The 19,491-nt window shown below is 46.3% G+C and overlaps 1 protein-coding gene across 3 annotated transcripts in view; it reads right to left on the minus strand.

The window, feature by feature from the left end:
• CMC1 (C-X9-C motif containing 1) overlaps positions 1–19,491 on the minus strand; it is a 317,771-nt gene that overhangs the window by 164,419 nt on the left and 133,861 nt on the right. For all 3 annotated transcript variants that reach the window (XM_086942117.1, XM_086942119.1, XM_086942118.1), the window contains one exon: positions 12,194–12,298. In XM_086942117.1, the coding sequence (XP_086798243.1) occupies positions 12,194–12,298 (105 nt within the window). The remainder of the gene's footprint in view (positions 1–12,193; positions 12,299–19,491) is intronic.

The raw sequence follows: 19,491 nt of genomic DNA on the forward strand, positions 1-19,491 counted from the left end.
TCTTCTGCTTGAACGCGTCTTGGAACGAGATCGCTCTCTGTGACGAGAATGTTTCTTACTTGAGTGCCTAGAACGAGACCGTTCTCTGCGGGGAAGAGGTTGGTCTCGATATCGCTTTAGGCGATCTGCCGTCTCCTTGTCCTTTGCCCAGTGGTGAAGAGGTCTATTCAACCTTGGGGGAAGATGAACAGAAGGAGACTTGTGGATGGGATCCTTCACAGGTGTACGTGACCGTGGAGGTTGATCCGTTCAATCCTGTTGCGATCTTGCAGGGGATTTGGACCTCCCCCTATTAGATGCGCCGCTCTGTCGATCCGAGGATCTGCCACTCCGAGATGAAGAGGACGATGAGGAAAGACTCACCAGAGATCCAGAGGAAGACCTCGACCGAGATCTTTCTTCTGCGATCCTCCGTCTCTTGGCAGGAGGAACCTGCACTGGAGATTGTTCCACCTCCGCAGCAGATGCTGAACCTGGAGAACCCAACTGTGGCTCTAGGACGTGAGTCTGGTCCAATAAGTCACTTTCCTTGTCCCGAACCACCTGATTCAAAGGTGACCTCTCCTTTGATTTTGCAGGAGTAATGTTCTTTGTCTGTGAAGAACTTCGTTCCCTGGATCTTTGCTGATCCCTCGACGGTGGCTGTATCGACACCGAGCGCCGAGCAGGTAGGCGTTCTCTCGACGTCGACCGTGATTTCTCTAACGTCGACCTTGGGTGGCGATGAATGTCCTTCGACGTTGAAGGCTGTCTGCTCGACGTCGATGGAGGCTGTTTCGACGCCGATCGCCGTTGATTTGACGGCGACTGGGCGTGCCTCGACTCCAAATGCCGCTCCGACGTCGAACGCTCTTGTCCAGGCGTCGACGTTGGCTGCATCGACGTCGACCGATGATGTGTCGACAGAGGCTCCCTCGACGCCGAACGACCATGACTAGTCGTCGACGGAGGATGGCTCTGTGAGAAGTTGGCCTGATATGCAGTGCTCACTATTCTAGTGATCACTATGCATCAGTCCAAACGACCCTTATGGTGATTGGTTGTAAGTCAACCTTAGACCAGCTATCCTAGTAGCGTGGATACGAGCAGTCTTCGGGCTAAACTCTAGAGGGCGTGTTAAGCCAGCTGGTATACCATCACATACCCCTTGAACACCAAGTGAAAGGACACCACACAAGTGTTATGAAAATAAACAGTGTATTTATTAGAATCACAACAGCCCTGTACTCTTTATGAGGACAGGGTACTAAGCACACAACGAAAACTCTTAGGAAAATACTTCAAGTGCACAATCAATACAAATGCCCGAGGGCACGGAAAGTTTAGTGTTCTCGGGCGAACCCGATAAGGTAAGTCGGAAGCGATAGGGACTCGGGACCCTTAGATAAGGAGGCTATGCGGGCACCGAAATGCCGAAGTTACCTAGCCCAGGGGCTGCGGCTGCACAAGTCTTTACAGACGTCGGGAGTCCTCGCTGACGAACCAGTAACCGGAAGGACGGAGTTGCTGGCCGGCGACCGGTGGAGATAGTTCGTAGAGATCCAAGCCTGGATCAGAGATGGATGACACCTGAAAGCAGAGGGGACCAAGTTCGTAACTACTAGCCAGTAGTCAGAGGGTACCAGGAGGGCACCGGATGATCGTCACCTCGACTAGGTGAGTGGGCGACGCTAGGCTCTGCAGTCTCACGGACCAGGAGGCGTTGTCGGCGACCAGGACGGAGGTGCGAGCTGTCCCACGAAGGTTGATGCTGTCGGCGTCGCTGGGCCCAGGAATGGGGCAACAAGCCTTGGCAAATTTCAGGGCCACGTGGTGGGCCTAAAATGGCGTCTTGAGTGGACCAGGAGGGTCCGGGGTGCTCCTCTCTCAGAAGGGAGCAAGGGCCAGTCTGGAGCAACCAGACCAGCAGCGTTGGTTGTCGGGCGTCGTCGAGAAGGCCACAAGCCAGCGGCTAGTAACCAGACAACGTGATGAGCGGCAACGAGCAGAAGGGCCCCACGCAGATCGTGGAGATGCTGGGAGACTGCACTTCGGTGCAGGAGCTGCTCAGGGTCGGGGCTTCTCGGACCCCAGAGCACTCACCAGAGGATCCCTCGGTGGTCGTGCTGGTTAAGAAATCGTGCAGGTCTTGATGATGGCCGGTCCCTTGAGGTCTCGTCGCACCCACAGATCTCAGCTGAGCTGACGATGTGGGTAGAGGTCAGAGGTGCCAGGGAAGCCGGTTCTCGTCGAGCTGGGCAGTCGGATTCCTGAGGAAGGACTTGCAGCAAACCGCAGAGTTCTTAGATGGTGCCTGCGGATGCAGGGTGACTACTCCTTAGCCACAAGGGAGAAATCTTGAGAAGAGTCGAGAGTTCCTTTCGTAGAAAGTATTCTTGATTCAAAGATGATCTAATTTGGAAGGGTCCCCGCTCCTGCCTTTCCTAAAGAAAGGGGTGGGTACGTGACTAGGTCCTGCCCTAGGGGTGGGACCAGAAAGGGGGGTGGTTACACCCCTCTCCCATGCCGGACTTTCCCCAGGTCAGGGGCTGGGGTGCCCCTGGAACTGGTTCTAGCCGGCAGATGCGTAGTGAACACCGGGGTGCCACTCCGCAGTCACCTTCCTGTAAAGCCCTGCCTACCCAGGATACACAAAACCCGGTCTGGGATGGTGCGAGCACCGCCCTGGACAGGAAACCCTTTGTCCAAGCTCTCCTCGCTGGAAGGACTCCCAGCAGCAGGAGGTCAGACTTGTGTCTGTGGTGGCAGCATCCATTTTGTGGAGCTGAGGCTTCAGTTAACTTTAACCGGGGTTCACAGTTACGTACATGTCGTGTCCCTCTAGAAGGGTGGAATGCTAACCCCGTCGCCAGCATTGGCGAGGGGTCAGTATCCCGATTCGTATGACACCTTACTCGACATGTCTTGATAACGCGATACCGAAGTTAGCGATATGGTACGCGTTATCATGGAATAGCCATTGGGTCTTGGTTCCGCAAGCTGCAACCGGGCTCGGCTCGTGCCAGAGCCCAATTCACACGATTCCACGCACTCTGCCTTCAGGATTGTCAAGGCCTGCCATAGGAGTGACTGATAGGAATTCAGGTGTCCATTTTAGGGTTAGATATAGGTATACTATATCTAAAGCAAAGGGCGAGTACACCACCTTGCCCCAGCTGTCGTGCAGCCAGTTGTGTCAGATTTAGATGGCCATCCAGGGGTGGCATAATACATGCTTCAGCCCCTGGTAGGCCCTTGGTACACCGATGCCCTGAGTTACAGGGTCTGACAAGGTGGCCCAGTTCCAATTGGGTAATGCACCTAAGGTACACATATCAATTTAGCGAGAGAACAGTAGGCCTGGGGTCCTGATTGGCAGGGCCCCAGGTCAACTAAGTCGGAAAACCAGCAAAACACCAGGCAAAAAGTCGGGGGTAACCATAGTCCGGTATCTACCTTCCTACAGGCTCGACGCCGAACGCCGATGGCCCGGCGTCGACGGAGAATGCCTCGACGTCACAGCATGACGATGCTGTTTCGACGTCATACGGCTCGCCGTCGAGCTCTTCCGCTTCGACGGTGACCTGTCCCTCGACGCTGACTGAAGCGGAGGTACCTTCGATGTAGACGCTGAAGACATCTTCGTCGCCGTCGACTGCTTCTCCAACGCCGATCCCGACGTCGAATGTGAACCAGTCGGGGCTTCTCTCGACGTCGACCGCGTCTTCCGACTTTTCTGCTTCTTGGGAGATCTTCCTCTCTCAGAAAGCCCATAAACTCTAATCCTCTCCCGTTCTTTAAGAGTCCTGGAAGTTAAAACCTGGCAGTGTTCACAGGTTTTAGAGGAATGAGAGTCTGGTAGGCACAGGATACAGACTGAATGAGTGTCAGTCTTGGCCTTCTTCCTTCCACATGAAGGACACTTGTCAAAAAGAGAAGGCATCTTTGACAGGAAAAAATACCTTTTTTAAACCTAAAAAAGGTTTAAGCAGCACTCTATGTCTAAAAGACGTCGAGTGAAGGCAAAAATTGTAGTTAAAGTTGAATATTTTTTGACAGAAAGTCAAAAAGAAAAGGAGCTGTTTCACCAGGGTCCTGACTGAAGGAGCCGGAAAGAACAACTGACCTAACTGTCACCCCTGAGGCATGATGGGAAGCCTGGGGTCATGGCTGCCTTAAAGGCACAGTGCCAGTTTTTGTTAAAATGGTTTCATTTTCTATGATATTGTTTTGCAATGCAGCCTGAGGGCTAACAATGTCTATTTATAAGCAATTTTCAGGATTTATGAGGGGTTTGACTCATTAAAACACAAAGTTCAAGGGTTTTTTGACCTAATGTGTTTTTTGATTCCTTACTAATTGCAGTTCATGTATATGTGTTTACATTGTTTTAGCCTCAGTTTTGGGGCTGCATTGATGTGAGAAAAATGATATATGTACATACATATATGTGGAGCGAGATATATGTGTTTTATACATATATATTTTTATATTGTTTCCTGGGTCCCGCACATGGGCGGGAATATTCAGTGCTTATGACTGATGAGGATCCCCTGGAAGAGAACCACACTTTTTTCGCTGATCACCCTCTCATTGCCAATTCACTGGTGAGAATTTTCATATCTTAAAAGCATTTTTTTTATGTCTGGGGGCACATTTCACAGTTCTTTTCACCGGTCGTTCAACCTTTCAATGCTTGTAATCCACCTGGTCACCCGGTTTTATTTTCAGATTGATTACACACTTCACACAGTTTCATTAATGTCCTGATTTACACTTGGAACATCCCACTTACCCTTGTGCTTTCCGCTTCATTATTTACAGATGTAATTTCCCCTAATGAAGGGTTCGCCGAAATGCATTAGGTCTAGTAGAATTTGACTCACTCATTTCCATGACGATGTGATATTTTGAAGGAATCTTACTGTGCTCACAGCTACCTTAAGTTGAATAGCAATTAAATATAATATAAAACCATTGCATCTTTGCTGATCAAAATTGGATGAAACTCCCTCTGGGAGTCTGGCAGTGCAATCGGGGGAAGTTTACAAGTGGGATAATGCTCCTTATTCTCATTTTATTTACGCTTGCGGATCAGTCAGCGATACTCTGGCTGCACGCAGAACATCAACTACAATATTAAAAATGTTGTTTCGCGCTCGGAGTGCTTATACCACCATTCTTCCATTACTAAAGAAAGCCATCCTTTTAGCAACAAGCTCTGTATATTGCTCACTAACTCTTTAACCAAAAAGTCTTGACATGACCACCTGAATCTGGCAGAGTCCCGAACTTCAAACTTGAATTGTCACGATTAAGCCGAAGACAAAATGCTAAAAAGCAAAGTTTAAAGAGCGCTTCCAACAGCAACCTTCCCTCTTGAATATAATCTTAGACTGGTTGTGCGAGACAATGTCCTTAGTAGATAACTCCTGAATAGAATGGAATTCATGAAAATGAAATCATTCATTTTACAGAGTACCATAAGTATCCATCTAATCCCAACCTATTTTTAACATGTACTTGAAGCCAACTGTGTCTCTATTCATTAGTACACAGATTACTCTTTTTTTCCAGCCAAGGGCATCCAGGAGTAATATCATTACATACTGGAGCATGATACACTTTGGATAGACTTTCTCTTATAAGCTACATCTGAGAAAGCTAAATTTCACTTGCTTCACACCAACAACTCTTCATTCACCCAAATTCAAACATGGCTGAAGGACTGAATTCGTCTTGGAATCTCCCTCACGTCATTTCTTCAGACAAAATCATCTGGAATCATCATCATATTGAAGCGGTTAGACAAACTGCACACAAAGGAGCTACATACGTACCATATAACAATACACATTCTCAAATCCATCAAACCCTTCATACTAAAAAAATCTTTTAGGATCGTGATCCAAGCATTGGTGCTCTCATACATTGACTACGGTAAGGCAATATCTCAGGGTCTATGCAAATCTTTTCTGGCTAAAATAAATTCATCTCACAATCTAGCGCTCGTCTTCTTTCTTGAAGCCAAAAAAGAATTCAAAACATACACAAATGTGCTCCTTTCAAACTCCTCACATACCTATTCAAGGCCCAATACTACTTAGACCCAGCTATCTGAACAGTCGCATCGCGTTCCATCAACCAGCCGGACACCTCCACTCCGCCGGACTCCTACTCACACATATCTCAAGCATTAACAGAACAACATCATATGGACTGGTGTTCTCTTACATCGTTCCTAAAGTGTGGAATGGCCTTTCACTCCACAGAGCCTCCTCTCTTCTTCTTTTCTTGAATTCCTCTTGAAGCTGAAGATCTAAATTTTCAATTAACCAACCTACTACAGGCTGTGCCAAGCTCAAACCCCTGCTCAGCACCAGGATACACTTGCGGGTGATGGATACAAATGCACATAACATTATTCTCAGGTCCTTGGGCAGGTTGTTCCATAGTTTTTTTTCGGATAATATTAGTGATCTGCGCCCAAATCTGAAGCAAAGTCCTTCAAGTCGGCAGTTGGTGCTGGAGCTTGGGGAACTGTCAAATTGTTGCAATTTGAAGTGGCTTGATAAGTAATTGGGAACTTTTAAATTGATTGCTTTCCAAACTAAGCAACTGAGTTGCGTCTTGTGCTCTGTGGAGTGCCAGGAATGTTGGGATCTCAAAGTGGATACATGTTTTTTGTCAAAACAAAGTGGCTCTGTTTTGAGCTTGCTGGAGTTTCTGCACAAATGCATGGGATATTTAGGTAGATAGTATTGAAGTCTGGCAATTACAACGGTATTAGGCCAGCAGTCTGCAGGGTTTGATAATTAGCAGCTGGCAGATCTTTGATAGGGTACGTAGGTGATAGTTTGTTGATCTGACAGAGTAAATCTGCATGTTGAAAAGTAGCTGAGAGAGGAAGAGCACTCGTAGATTACACACCACTTATTCATGTGATGATGGTATATATAATTGGGTGGGTCAGAAAGGATCTAGAAGAATACGGAGGTTCATATTTAAAATCAAGATCTTGGAGTTGTTGCTTAGGTGGACTAGGAAATTGGTTTCACGTAAGTACCGACAATGAATACCTCACTCATTAAGCAAGAGATCTAGCGAAACATGTACAGGTTAAAAAGGAGAAGTGACAGAGCCTCAGGTGACTCAACTCTGCAGTGCAGAGTTCTAGAAGGGTATTTCTGGAATAGGTATGGCCATAAGGCCTTATTCTGCAAGGACTTCCTCAAAGTTTCTAAAGTCAAACTTTTAATAAGGCATAAGAGCCTCTACTGGAAAATTCACAACAAAGGGTTACTTTAAGAAAGGATCCTTCAAGTCTCTGATTGCTTGAAGAACAATTTTAGTAGTCTATATGGCACTATAAATCGATTTAATGACATGACTAAGGGTGTGGGGGAATCAAAGCTGACTGGGTGAACCCTTTTATAGGGCTTTAAGAACATCTACTAGGATGGGGGTAATTTTGTGGAGAGAGAGCCTCAAGCATCTTGCCTGTAGTTTCTTGCTTTTTGTCGGAAATGTTGCATACTAGAGAATAATTAGAAGGATAATTATTCACAATCTTGGAACATACCCTCTCAGTTCTTTCTTACCAGTGGAGATCACCAGAGTTAGTTTAGAAATCCAGCCATGGGGTGAAACAGGATGGAAATCTGGTGAAATGGCCAACCACAGAGTTATATACAGTCTTTTACCATTAGTCTGCTATAGCACAGACACTCAGCTCAAAAACCTATGTGGAAGAATCAAATCACATAGGTAAGGGTTTGTCAGGAATGCGCAATTGGATAGAAGAGCCATACAAACTGTTAAGAGGCTGATCTAGAGGGAGGAGGCATTCTTCTGGGCTGTAACTGGTTCAGGGGTGTGAAATCCCATTAAATAACTGCTAGTTCAAGAGACTGGTGGCTTCAGAAATCTAAATGTACTTGTTCTATAATAAAAATCAATTTGTTCATTTTGGTGCCATGCAGTGAGGTGACAAATTATGGCAGTGCTTTTATTATGCAAGAGCTATGATAATATCCTCTTTGATTCATATCTAGGGGTGGATTTTAGCAAGGCCCTGATTTTGCACCTTTCTACAAAGGTATATACAGGTCCTGCAAGTAGGCGGGAAGCAGTAGCTCCAGGGTTGGAATGCCTTGTGAATCTGTGCACACCCACACACAAAGGTTTAAGGTATTCACCAACCTCTCTTCCATTTCTACACACACTGGAAAAAGACTGTACATTTACTTCTGACAAGGGTGGGAGAAGGGTAAGGGGATTGCAACTTTGCTTTTGTTCAGCAGATGTTCAAGAGAAAACATATGGGTGCATATTTGCTCATACGAAAATTGAATTACCAAAAGTTTACATAAACATATTTGACATTCAAATGTTGAAAGCTCTGTAAAGCATGGGAACGTGTTAAATGTTGTGAAACAAAATTCAACGGGTAACAAAAAGATGGGCAAGAGATGGGACAGCAGAACACATGCTTTGAGACTGAATCACAATACATCCTGTTAGTGGTTAATCTGTTCAAAGACAAGAACCAAAAAGGAAGAATACATGCTCAATCTGGGTCTCTTTTTTAGTGTAGCATAACAGTTGAACATTTTCAAATCTGTCTACCCATCTATTTAAATTTGTCTTTTTTAGATTGTAAAACGCTGTAGTACATGTACATGCAGGTTTTCCATATAGTTGTAGATGCTAATATTTTACCCATTACATTAGACCCACACAAGTTCCTATTGTTATTTTCTAAAAAGTATATGAGTTGGTCCTTTTAACATCTATGTTGTTATGTTAGTTATACATTTTATAGAGCGCACAGCTGCCCCAGCGCTAAAACAGCAAACTGTTATAGGCATTACAGGAGATGTACAGAGAAATCGATTATGCAGGAAAGAGATGAGTTTTAATGGCTACTTCGGATACTCACAAGAAGAGAATTCCAGAGCTTGGCGTGAGAACGTGAAAAGAGAGCCCTCCAGCCGGACTCTCCTTACCCGGGGGACAACCGCCAGGTGCTGGCCCATAGAACGCAGCAGGCGGGTGGATGTGTAGGGCGTAAGGAGATTAGCCAGAATATCAGGAGATTGAAGATTCAGAATTCTATGGGCGATACAGAGTTTTAAACTCAATATGTTTCTCCACAGGCAACCAATTCAGTCTGCTGATAGCATCAGTTGTAGAACAGTTTCTCGACAAGCCGAGGAGTGTCCAGACCGCAGCGTTTGTGCCCTTTGAAGGTGGAGAATCTCAGCTCTATTGGCCCCCAGGTATAGGGAGCTGGTATCGTCCAGCCTGGATAGTATAGTATTGAAACAAAAACAATGGTTCTGTCGGGCATACGCACTATTTCTTCTAGAAAGATTATTTCTTTATGTATTATTTCTTGTACATCCTTCATTAATGTTAGCCGCAATATTTAGAAATAATCGAACACCTAGCAAAATAACACTGATGCAAATTGATGAGTATTGTGATATTTTATATGAATTAAGGCATTTATATATACTCGCAAGTTATAGACAAGGCTGTGAAGACGGGGTGAAGTCTAAGTAATGTGTATTAAAGTGACATTTTGCTCAGTGATAGAACATAGTGCACATATTATGTACAGGGTGATTACAAATAAAGTATACACAAGGGAAGAGAATGATTAAGGCCAGAATATTACAACAAAACAATGACTCTGGTGATTATACAAATTATTCAATCATTTGCACTCAGAGACTTGATAAATCTGGACCATGTAAGATAGAAAACGTTTCAACCCATTCAAGGCTTAATTAAGAACTCAAGGCGAGTCTTCATCAGGACAAGGGAGGGGGAGTTGGGGATGACAGCCTATGGATAAGGAAAGTATAAATCAAAGTGTGTTCCATATGAGATACCAGCCAGGGCACGCAAGTTAGTGCTAAGGTATGGGTGACAAAATTCACCCTAATCAGATCACCAAATCGATCATGATTTAAAAGTCATCACGAAATTCACTAGGCGCAACAAGTCCAAGTGATACGATTTGTGGGATGAACATATAAGTATTAAGAAAATGTTTACACTAGTCCAACCTCTAGTTGCTGGACCACACATGTTCATACTGTAAATCAGAGCAAAACAGCAATGATCATTCTCATCATCAAAAACGAATGCAATAAAGCACACAGACAACTTTCTGACACTTTAAAATATACTAAATTGCTTAGCAATACCCTCCCTACTCTATAACATATTTTACTGGAGGGCTGGATCAATTTCACATCATGAATTTATTTGTCTAAACATGACCAATCCCGCCATTAATGTGTCTGCCCCATTCAATATACAAATTAATTTACCAGCTTTAGGCAGAACCATTATTGCCAGCTCTGACACTCTCACTGAAAATCTTTCTAAAGATGATCACCCTTTCTTGCTGGAATTTGTCAGTCAACTTGCTGTTTTAAGGATTGAAGGGGCAGTCTTAACAGGGTTCAGGACTTCCGTTGGAAATAGGGATATAGACTACATTGTAGGTACTTTCAACTAGACCCTGAATAAGTCTAGTTCCTTTGACAAGGGGATTTTAATAGATGGATGTTTAACCGCTTGCATGCTGATGACGAACCCCAGCCGTCATGCACTACGGTGCTCGTGTGCTGATGACGGCTGGGGTTCGTCATGGCCCGCCCCTGTTCATTTGTTTACCGCACAGCGGCGGAAACGGGCCAGCAGCGAAGGGGTTAATATAACCATGCTAAGCATACTATTAGAACACTCTATTATGTTGATGTACATTATTATAGTCAGACTGGAGGACTACATGTTTAAGAGTTAAAAAATTGTACCTACCAACAGATAGAGAGTACGGACATGGGGACTACTTTAGCTCCATCTTATACCAATCTTCTTTCAGGTTGGTATTAGAAGGCAATTGCTTGGCTGATTGTATGGTAATATATCAAATAGTGGATCATGTGAACATGACACATGGACGACTTGGTTAGGATTTGGAATTAGTCAGAATAACAGGTATGTTAGTGCGTCCCATTTTTATCATTAAAAAAGCTAATATTACAAATAAATCTTGTAGGAAAAGTATGGATACTTAGTGGTTCAAGCATCCAAACGTCCATCCTAGACAGTAAACAGAAAATATTACCGGAGGAGAGTTAGGACGCATCTGCAGCAATTGTTCTAACTATAGTTTTCATAAGTCAGAAGAGATGAAATTCTGTTTTAGCAAAATATTCTAACAAACTAACTAGAGACCAATACTCTATGTGCAGTCTCTATAATTAATTGCAATGTATTTCTCTGTAGCGGACAAGGTAGTCTAAATGGAAATAAGGAATTGATTAAATCAGTTATCAGTTGGCTCTCAGCAGATGTATACTTAACAGATCTGAAATGCTCAAAATTGACCACAATTTGAAACAATATTTAATGGATGCTCCAAATATCTAGATTTTTATGTCAAATCTTAAGTTAGTGATCACTGATAAAATAGAGCCCTCAAATACCAACAATATGATTAACAAACATGTAGAGAAGCTCTTAGGTTTGTAATAAATGTTGCACATGTACAATACGGTGGAACAAACATCCTTTATTAAGCTACAACACCCACCTCCAATTTCAAGAGATGCGATACCACACATGTATTTATGTAAATGCAATAAAATAAGTGGAAGTAGTACAACCCAAAAATGTATTTAAACAAATATCTGAACACAAAAATATTATGCACACAATCCAGAACAACATGTTTTTCATTTTTTTAAAATCTGGAATGTCTATACTTTCACTACAAAGCAGAAGTAAAAGAATATAAAAACATTAGAAAATACTAAAGTGGAAAACAAAGTTGTTGACCGAAATAAGAGCTTATATTAAATATCAGTTAGTGGCTTTGACTGTGGTATTTTTATTAACAAATGTTTTCTTTGGAAGTTCCATATTTATGTCCCTTAACTTTAAGGCCCTCGATATGAGTGGCCGTGAAAAGGGTGCAACAATGAATTACCTATTACAATTTTAGTCCTCTGAAATTGGGCATAACAGGCACAGTTTGTTTCTTTGCACACCAAAATCTACATGAAAATTTACAAGGCATTTTGACATTGCAAATTTTGGCAGGTTACAAATGCCGCAATTCAGCTGGGAGACAGTATACATTAGAGATTTGTTGCTAATAACGAAAAGAAGAGACTTAAATAGACATGTTTACCTTGCACTTGTGTGGAACACAGCTCCTTTGCCTTCTCTCTCATCATTTTGGGAATTAAGACATCGGTTTCTACATGCCGCAACTTAGGTTCTGGATTAGAATCCTCTGCAAAAAATTTTTTATAAATCAACTATAAGAAAATACAATACATAAAAAGCATAAATGCCCTTATTGTTATGAGAGTGTTTTATTTGCACTCGGGAGAAATTAGACCAGTTAATCAATTTAACACGCAGGAGAATCACCACACCATGCAAAAACAAACCCAGAAAAAGTGTTTTGCAGTCTACAGAAAAAGATCAAATTTAAATAAGATGCACTACTATAAACAATTTCAAAACTAGGAATTTTTTTAGGAGAAAGTCAACAAATGAGAATTGAGTCTCGGTTAAGTTCTTCAACAATCAAAACAAAAAAGCATTTGTAGAAAAACATTATCTGTGGAAGTGTAAAATACTCCCTTTATTTTTTTGTTTGATCTGTTTATTAACGGTTTTGTTGTTATATACAGGACTACAGAATGAAATACCATCATACAATAACGTCATATAAAGCCAATAGGTAAGTAACGAGTTCAAGTCGTACATCAACAGCTTAACTTCCAGGTTACATCAGCGAACTTCTACATGACCGGTAGCAACAAGAACTAATACTCCCCTTATGTCAGGTTATTCAATTGCCAGGAAGCTAGAATGCTATGCAGTTATGTCCAGCATTGAAGAGGAGAACTCTTTTAATCAAATGTGTATTTTTCGTTTACGTGTAATATTTTAAATTAGGAATGTTGAATATAAACAAACAAAGACACAAATACAGAACCTATACAAGGGGTTAGCAATTAACCTCTTAAGTGCGTCTTTCGACCATTGGCCAACACTTGGGAGGGTTATAAAGGCCCATCTGGTGCTCTGCACCAGAGAATTCCTTTACTTTCGTTTCACCTCAAGTTGCTCAGGAAGAGCTTTCAGGGCAGCCGGAGTGTTTGTTTTAACTTCCTGTAATGACAGTCATCGCAAGGGTGTGCTGACGTCATTACAGCAAAGTGAAACTAAAACGGGCCAGTGAGCTTGTTTGACTTTCACTGCATCAGTGCTTGGGGGTCATATCTCAGCCCTCCCAAGCACGGATTATCTTGGGACCGGTTTCATTGAAAAGGGAAGAACCGTGGGGCGTGGCTACCGGCCGACCAAGATGGCCGCTTAGCCTGTGAGCTCTGAGTATCCAGTTGCCCTTTTCACTAATCCGCACATTTATCCTGAAATTTTCGCTGCCCCGACGGCCACCGGGGTCGGAGCGCAAGCGGTATCGCCTGCTGCAACTCCGGTGAAAATCAGGCATTGTGGTCTGCCTGAGAGGCTGACCGACGAATTGCGGCCTAACTGCAGCCCCAAGACCGGGGACTAAAGTGAAGAGCCGGCCGCCGTCTGGTAGCCGGGGGTGTGACGACGGAGCCTTCCCCTGACCCGGCGGAAGAAACAGACAGAGCGAGCTCTTTTTCAGCACCGGCGCACGCTCGCGAAGCTGCCCGGCACCAGTGACTACCCGCCCATGCAGTGCGGCTGCCTGACTCCGCCGCCAGCGAGACACAGTTCCGGCCGCTGGCCGTGACGGATACCAGACGTAGCAGCCACGGTGAGTGTGAGGCTCCTTCCCCGGCTGCCGCTGCAGACTAACAGCTGCCGCCCTGGGGGTGGTTCTTCCCCCCCTCCGCATGGACCGGCGTTGATCCTTGGCTCCCCCTGATGGACTGCCTGAGCCGGGTGTGACGTCCCTTGTTCTTGGCGGCTGCAGCGTGTCACTGGGCCTGAGACCGGGGTGAAGGGAGTCCCTGGAGGCTGTACATCTAAGTGAACACCCGCAAAACAATACCGCACCCTTTGCCTCCACCCACTTGGACATCTGGTGCTGTCGCTGCCACACTGATACGCAGTGAGTGTCCCTGGTTACCTGCTCCTTTGGCTCAATGCACTGTACCGGTTCTTCCACAGACGGACCCCTGGCCCATACCGACTGGAAACCTCCAACCGGACCAGCTTACGGGCACTGTGGGCTACACGAATCCAGCACCATGGCGGGCAGGGGACCAAGGCACAATACCACGCAGGCGAAGCTGGATAAATTTGGCTAAGAAAAGGGCTCATCTCCCGGTCACTCTCAGAACAAACCTGCGGACAGTGAAGGGGCAAAAAAGATCACCCTTGAAGACGTGATGAAGGCTCTGGCTAATGTACAGACAACGGTGGGCACTATCTCTACGGACGTTTCTATGCTGCTTGCAGACCTCCACAAGATGGCGGATAGGGTAAAAGAAGTGGAAATAGTCGCCAAATCTCTAGTTACAGACACTTCTGAATTTCAGACCTCTGTCGCCCAGCTTGAAAAGGAGAACAAAACACTGGCAGAAAAGCTCGATGAGCAAGAAGGGCGTGCAAGACGCAACAATGTTCGGATTATTGGTATTCCGGAGTCAGAAGGTGTAAGGGCTATGGACTTATATGTTCAGGAACTAATTACCACCAAGCTGCAGCCTAAGGGACTTTCAAACTTTTTCTCGGTGGAACGTGCCCACAGGGTGCCCGGCGGCAGACCTAAGCCAGGTGCGCCCCAAGACCGGTGCTCGCCAGGCTATTTAACTTCAGGGACTGAGATGCCATCTTACAAGCGATTCAGAAAAGGGAGTGGTGATGAACAGAGTGTCTGAATTAAGCAGACCACTCTTACCCAGTCCAAAGATCAGGGCTTGATCCATCACCGTTATTTAGCTCACTGCACCATCCCAGCTCAGAACTTGGCTATATGCAAATCAGTTTGTCCCTGGCCCAGTGCATCATGGGAACAGGGCAGACTAAACTACCAAGCCAATTCTTCACCAGAAAGGAGACAAGCTTCCGGGGACCGGTTTCTGGCATTTCAGCCGTCGTCGACCCGGCTTGCTTGAATCCTGATGGTGCAGTGAGCAAGGGACTCATGTCTGAGTATACCCTGCCACACCTATAGTGGCCAAAATTGATTCAATACTTGCTCATTGTACCATCAGGATTCAAGCAAGCCGGGCCGACGACGGCTGAAATGCCAGAAACCGGTCCCCGGTAGCTTGTTTCCTTCCCAGTATAAGGATTGGCTTGGTAGTTTGGTTTGCCCTGTTCCCATCATGCACTGGGACAGGAACAGACTAATTTGCATGTAGCCAGGTTCTGAGCTGGGATGGTGCAGTGAGCTAAAAAACGGTGATGGATCAAGCCCTGATCTTTGGACTGGGTAAGAGTGGTCTGCTTAATTCAGACACTCTGTTCATCACCACCCCCTTTTCTGAATAATTTTGTCCACCATAAGCGTGGAAGGGTATACTCAGATGTGAGTCCCTTGCTCATTGCACCATCAGGATTCAAGCAAGCCGGGCCGAAGACGGCTGAAATGCCAGAACCCGGTCCCCGGTAGCTTGTTTCCTTCCCAGTATAAGAATTGGCTTGGTAATTTGGTTTGCCCTGTTCCCATCATGCACTGGGACAGGAACAGACTAATTTGCATGTAGCCAGGTTCTGAGCTGGGATGGTGCAGTGAGCTAAAAAACGGTGATGGATCAAGCCCTGATCTTTGGACTGGGTAAGAGTGGTCTGCTTAATTCAGACACTCTGTTCATCACCACCCCATTTTCTGAATCATCTTACAAGCAGCAAGAATCTCCCCTTCCATTCCCGTCTTAAATTCTACTGTGACGTTCTTCCCGGACTACACGGCAGCCGTATCTAGAAGACGACGGTGCTTCTTTGAGGTAAAGAAGTTGCTCAGGGCGCAGGAGTTGCCATACTCGATGCTCTTCCCCGCAAGACGGGTAGTGGCAGACGAGAGAACATGGTTTTTTGATACGCCCGTGGCGGCGCATGACTGGCTGGAAGGATGGCGCACTGTGGACAGATCAGATCGTAGGTCAAAACCACACCGGGACACTGAGGGTACTACAGGAACTCCTGGCTCTGGAGGCCCAGAAGCGAGCCAATCTCCACTCCAAGAAAAGGAATGACCTCTGTTCTCATATTACTGTACCCCAATTTCAACGATGATCCCGTACCTATCTCGGCCTCTGCCGCTTGTGGTTCTGAACTGGGGCAGGACTAGGGGCTCTAAGGGGCTGGTGCCTCGCTGAACTCTTCCCCCGACAAGCAAGTATTGGGTAATGGGAGGGATAAAGCGCTCTGCTGAGTTGGGGTGGTGTCAGTTGAAAGTTCGTCTAGCAGGGAAGCAGGGAGGGTGGGTGGGACACAGGGTGGGAGGATAGATGGGTTGTTTTCTAGTGTTACTTTTGCTGTTTGTATGGTAATGTAGGCGACATGTTGCTGGAATGAAGGTGCATCGCAGGTTTGGCCCCCTATTGATTTGCACATCACTACTCACATTGGTAGGTGGCTACACATGTGACAGGTACACCTGAGACTCGTATAACACAACCCTCCCACCAGTCGGCCTTGACAGTCCTAACATGGAATGTCCGAGGATTGGGAGACAAGGTGTACTTGTACTGCAATACCTGAAGCGTTGCAATCCAGCAATAGTCCTACTGCAGGAAACACACCTTGTGGGTTCGGCTTCAAAGGCAATGGATAGGTGGGGGTACAAGTTCATTGCACATGCAGACTTCTCCTCTGGTTCTAGGGGAACAGGGATCCTCATAAGGAAAAACTTCCTGCTGGTGTGCCAACAGACTCGAATAGATGATCAGGGCCGTTTCGCGGCTGTGACAGTTCAATGGGAGGGTCATCTTTTTAACTTTGTGTCCGTATATATCCCTCCTGGCTTACATGCTACAGCACACACTGCCCTCAAGACATTCCTCTTGGCTTTGCCGGTGGCGACGTTGGTGATAGGGGCCGACTTTAATGACATTGTAGACCATGAGTTTGATAGATATCCACACACTAAAACGGTACGGGGGGAGGGGGACTGCTGGACGCCCTGGGTCTTACAGACTGCTGGAGACACAAACACCCTCATGATAAACAGTACGCCTACTATTGAGCGACCCATAATTGTCTCTTGCGGATAGATTATGTCTTGATGTCTGCAGATGGGCTACAAGGCATTGAGGAGGTGGATATCCGCCCCAGGGGAATCTCTGATCACTCCCCGCTGTGACTCACATACACAAACCACCGTATCCATAGGCGCCGCATCTTCCCTATTCACGCGGGTTATCTACAGGGTGCCCCTCTGGTGAAATCTCTGACCAACATCACCAAACAATACTTTCAGGACAATTCTGGCTCAGTAGACTCACACAGAACCCTGTGGGAGGCCTACAAAACAGTCCTGTGCGGGCAGGCGATCGCCTCCATTGCTGGCCACAAGCGAACACAACGACAGGAACTTAACACCCTTGAGGAGGCTCTTGATACTGCAATTCAGGAACAGGAGACTCACCCGTCCCTGACGACCGCCCATGCAGTCCGGCTAAGGCGCACCGAGTGGATGGCATACCAGAAAGAAATGGTTCAAAATACACTACAGACGACCCGTCACAGGGTTTATGAGCTGGGGGACAAGGCCGGGAAGATGTTGGCATGGCTGGACAAGAAAGAAAAAGCAGGTAGAGTCATTGCGCAGCTGTCGTCTCCCGAGGGATATACAACCTCGGATCCCGGGGCTATAGTCGACCTTTTGGCTGACCATTTTGAAAACACATACACCCCCCAAGCGCCCTACTCGATAGAGGAGGCATACGACTATATTAAAGATCTGACGATCCCTCGCCTCTCCCCAGAAGCAGTGCTTCTACTTGAGGCAGACATCACCGCGAAAGAAATACAGGAGGCAACCTATGCGCTAGCGTCCGGTAAGGCACTGGGCCCCAACGGGCTTCCAGTGGAACTGTATAAGAGCACTGTTCAAACAACGGCCCCCTACCTCCTTAATATGTTTTCTGATAGTCTCAAAGCTGGGGAACTACCTAGAGACCAGCACCTCGCCACGATTATCCCAATCCATAAACCTGGCAAAACGGCAATGTCCTGTGCCTCCTATCGCCCTATCTCCTTAATAAATGCGGAACCAAAGATCCTCGCCAAATTACTGTCGCTGCGGCTGGCCCCCCACCTTAGCACTCTGGTGCATCCAGATCAGTCTGGCTTCATGCCACACCGTAGTACATCACACAACCTGTGCCGCCTGCAGGCAGTGTTGGCCCGCTGGGAGCACATACAGGAACCTGCTGTCCTCCTTTTCCCTTGACGCCACTATGGCATTCGACACCGTGGAATGGCCTTATCTGTTCGCGGTGCTTCAACACATGGGCTTTGGCCCCAAGTTCTGCGCCTGGATTTGTCTACTCTATACCAAACCCCTGGCCCAGATAGCAGCAAATGGTCACATCTCTAGGGACTTCCCACTTGGCCGCGGGACAAGGCAGGGATGCCCGTTATCTCCCTTATTATTTACGCTGATCCTTGAGCCATTAGCAATCTGGATCCGGTGGGAGCCCTCCATCAAGGGCATCCGGTGGGAGCCCTCCATCAAGGGCATCCGGTGGTCGTCTGTATGGGAAGATCGCATATCCCTATACGCAGACGATATCCTTTATCTCACCTCCCCCAAAAAGTCAATTCTAGAGCTCCTTAACGTCTGCGAAACATTTGGGAGAGTGTCGGGATATAGGATTAACTGGACTAAATCTGTCCTATTCGTTCTTGCCGGCCTCCCACCTCGGCTCCCTTTGAGCTGCCCTTTACGTTACACCGAGGCAGCTTTCAAGTATCTGGGTGTTTATGTGTCATCGGACCCAGGCGAGTTCTACGCCCTGAATTTGAAACCCCCGCTGGACCGGTTCAAACGATGTGAAGGTATGGCGCTCCCTCCCTCTCACCCTTCTGGGCAAAGCTGCACTATTCAAAATTATGTCACTCCCCCGCTTCCTGTATCTCCTTGAAAATACGCCTTTCCCGGTCCCGCCCTCCTATTTTACAGCGATCTCAGCGGCGGTTTCTGCCTTGCTGTGGGATGGGAAGCCAGCACGGATTGCGCAATGCAAGCTGGTGAAAGACTGGTACGATGGGGGTATCGCACTTCCTAATATCGAACTATACTACTGGGCGGCCCACCTCAAGCAAATCAACTATTGGCTGCATGCCCCGCAGACTGAGCCCGCATACTTAGCGGACAGACAGTGTTTGGAATCTAGAGGTCTGTTGGGAAACCTCTACAGTCGTGGCATGTCATCAGACCTACTGGGTCCTACACGCCACACGGTTCAACTCTGGTATAAAGCACATAGGCGCCTTCAGTGCTCTGATGTTATCACGCAAATGACA

The sequence above is a fragment of the Lissotriton vulgaris genome, chromosome 10 (genome assembly GCF_964263255.1).
Source record: "Lissotriton vulgaris chromosome 10, aLisVul1.2, whole genome shotgun sequence".
Classification (NCBI taxonomy): domain Eukaryota; kingdom Metazoa; phylum Chordata; class Amphibia; order Caudata; family Salamandridae; genus Lissotriton; species Lissotriton vulgaris.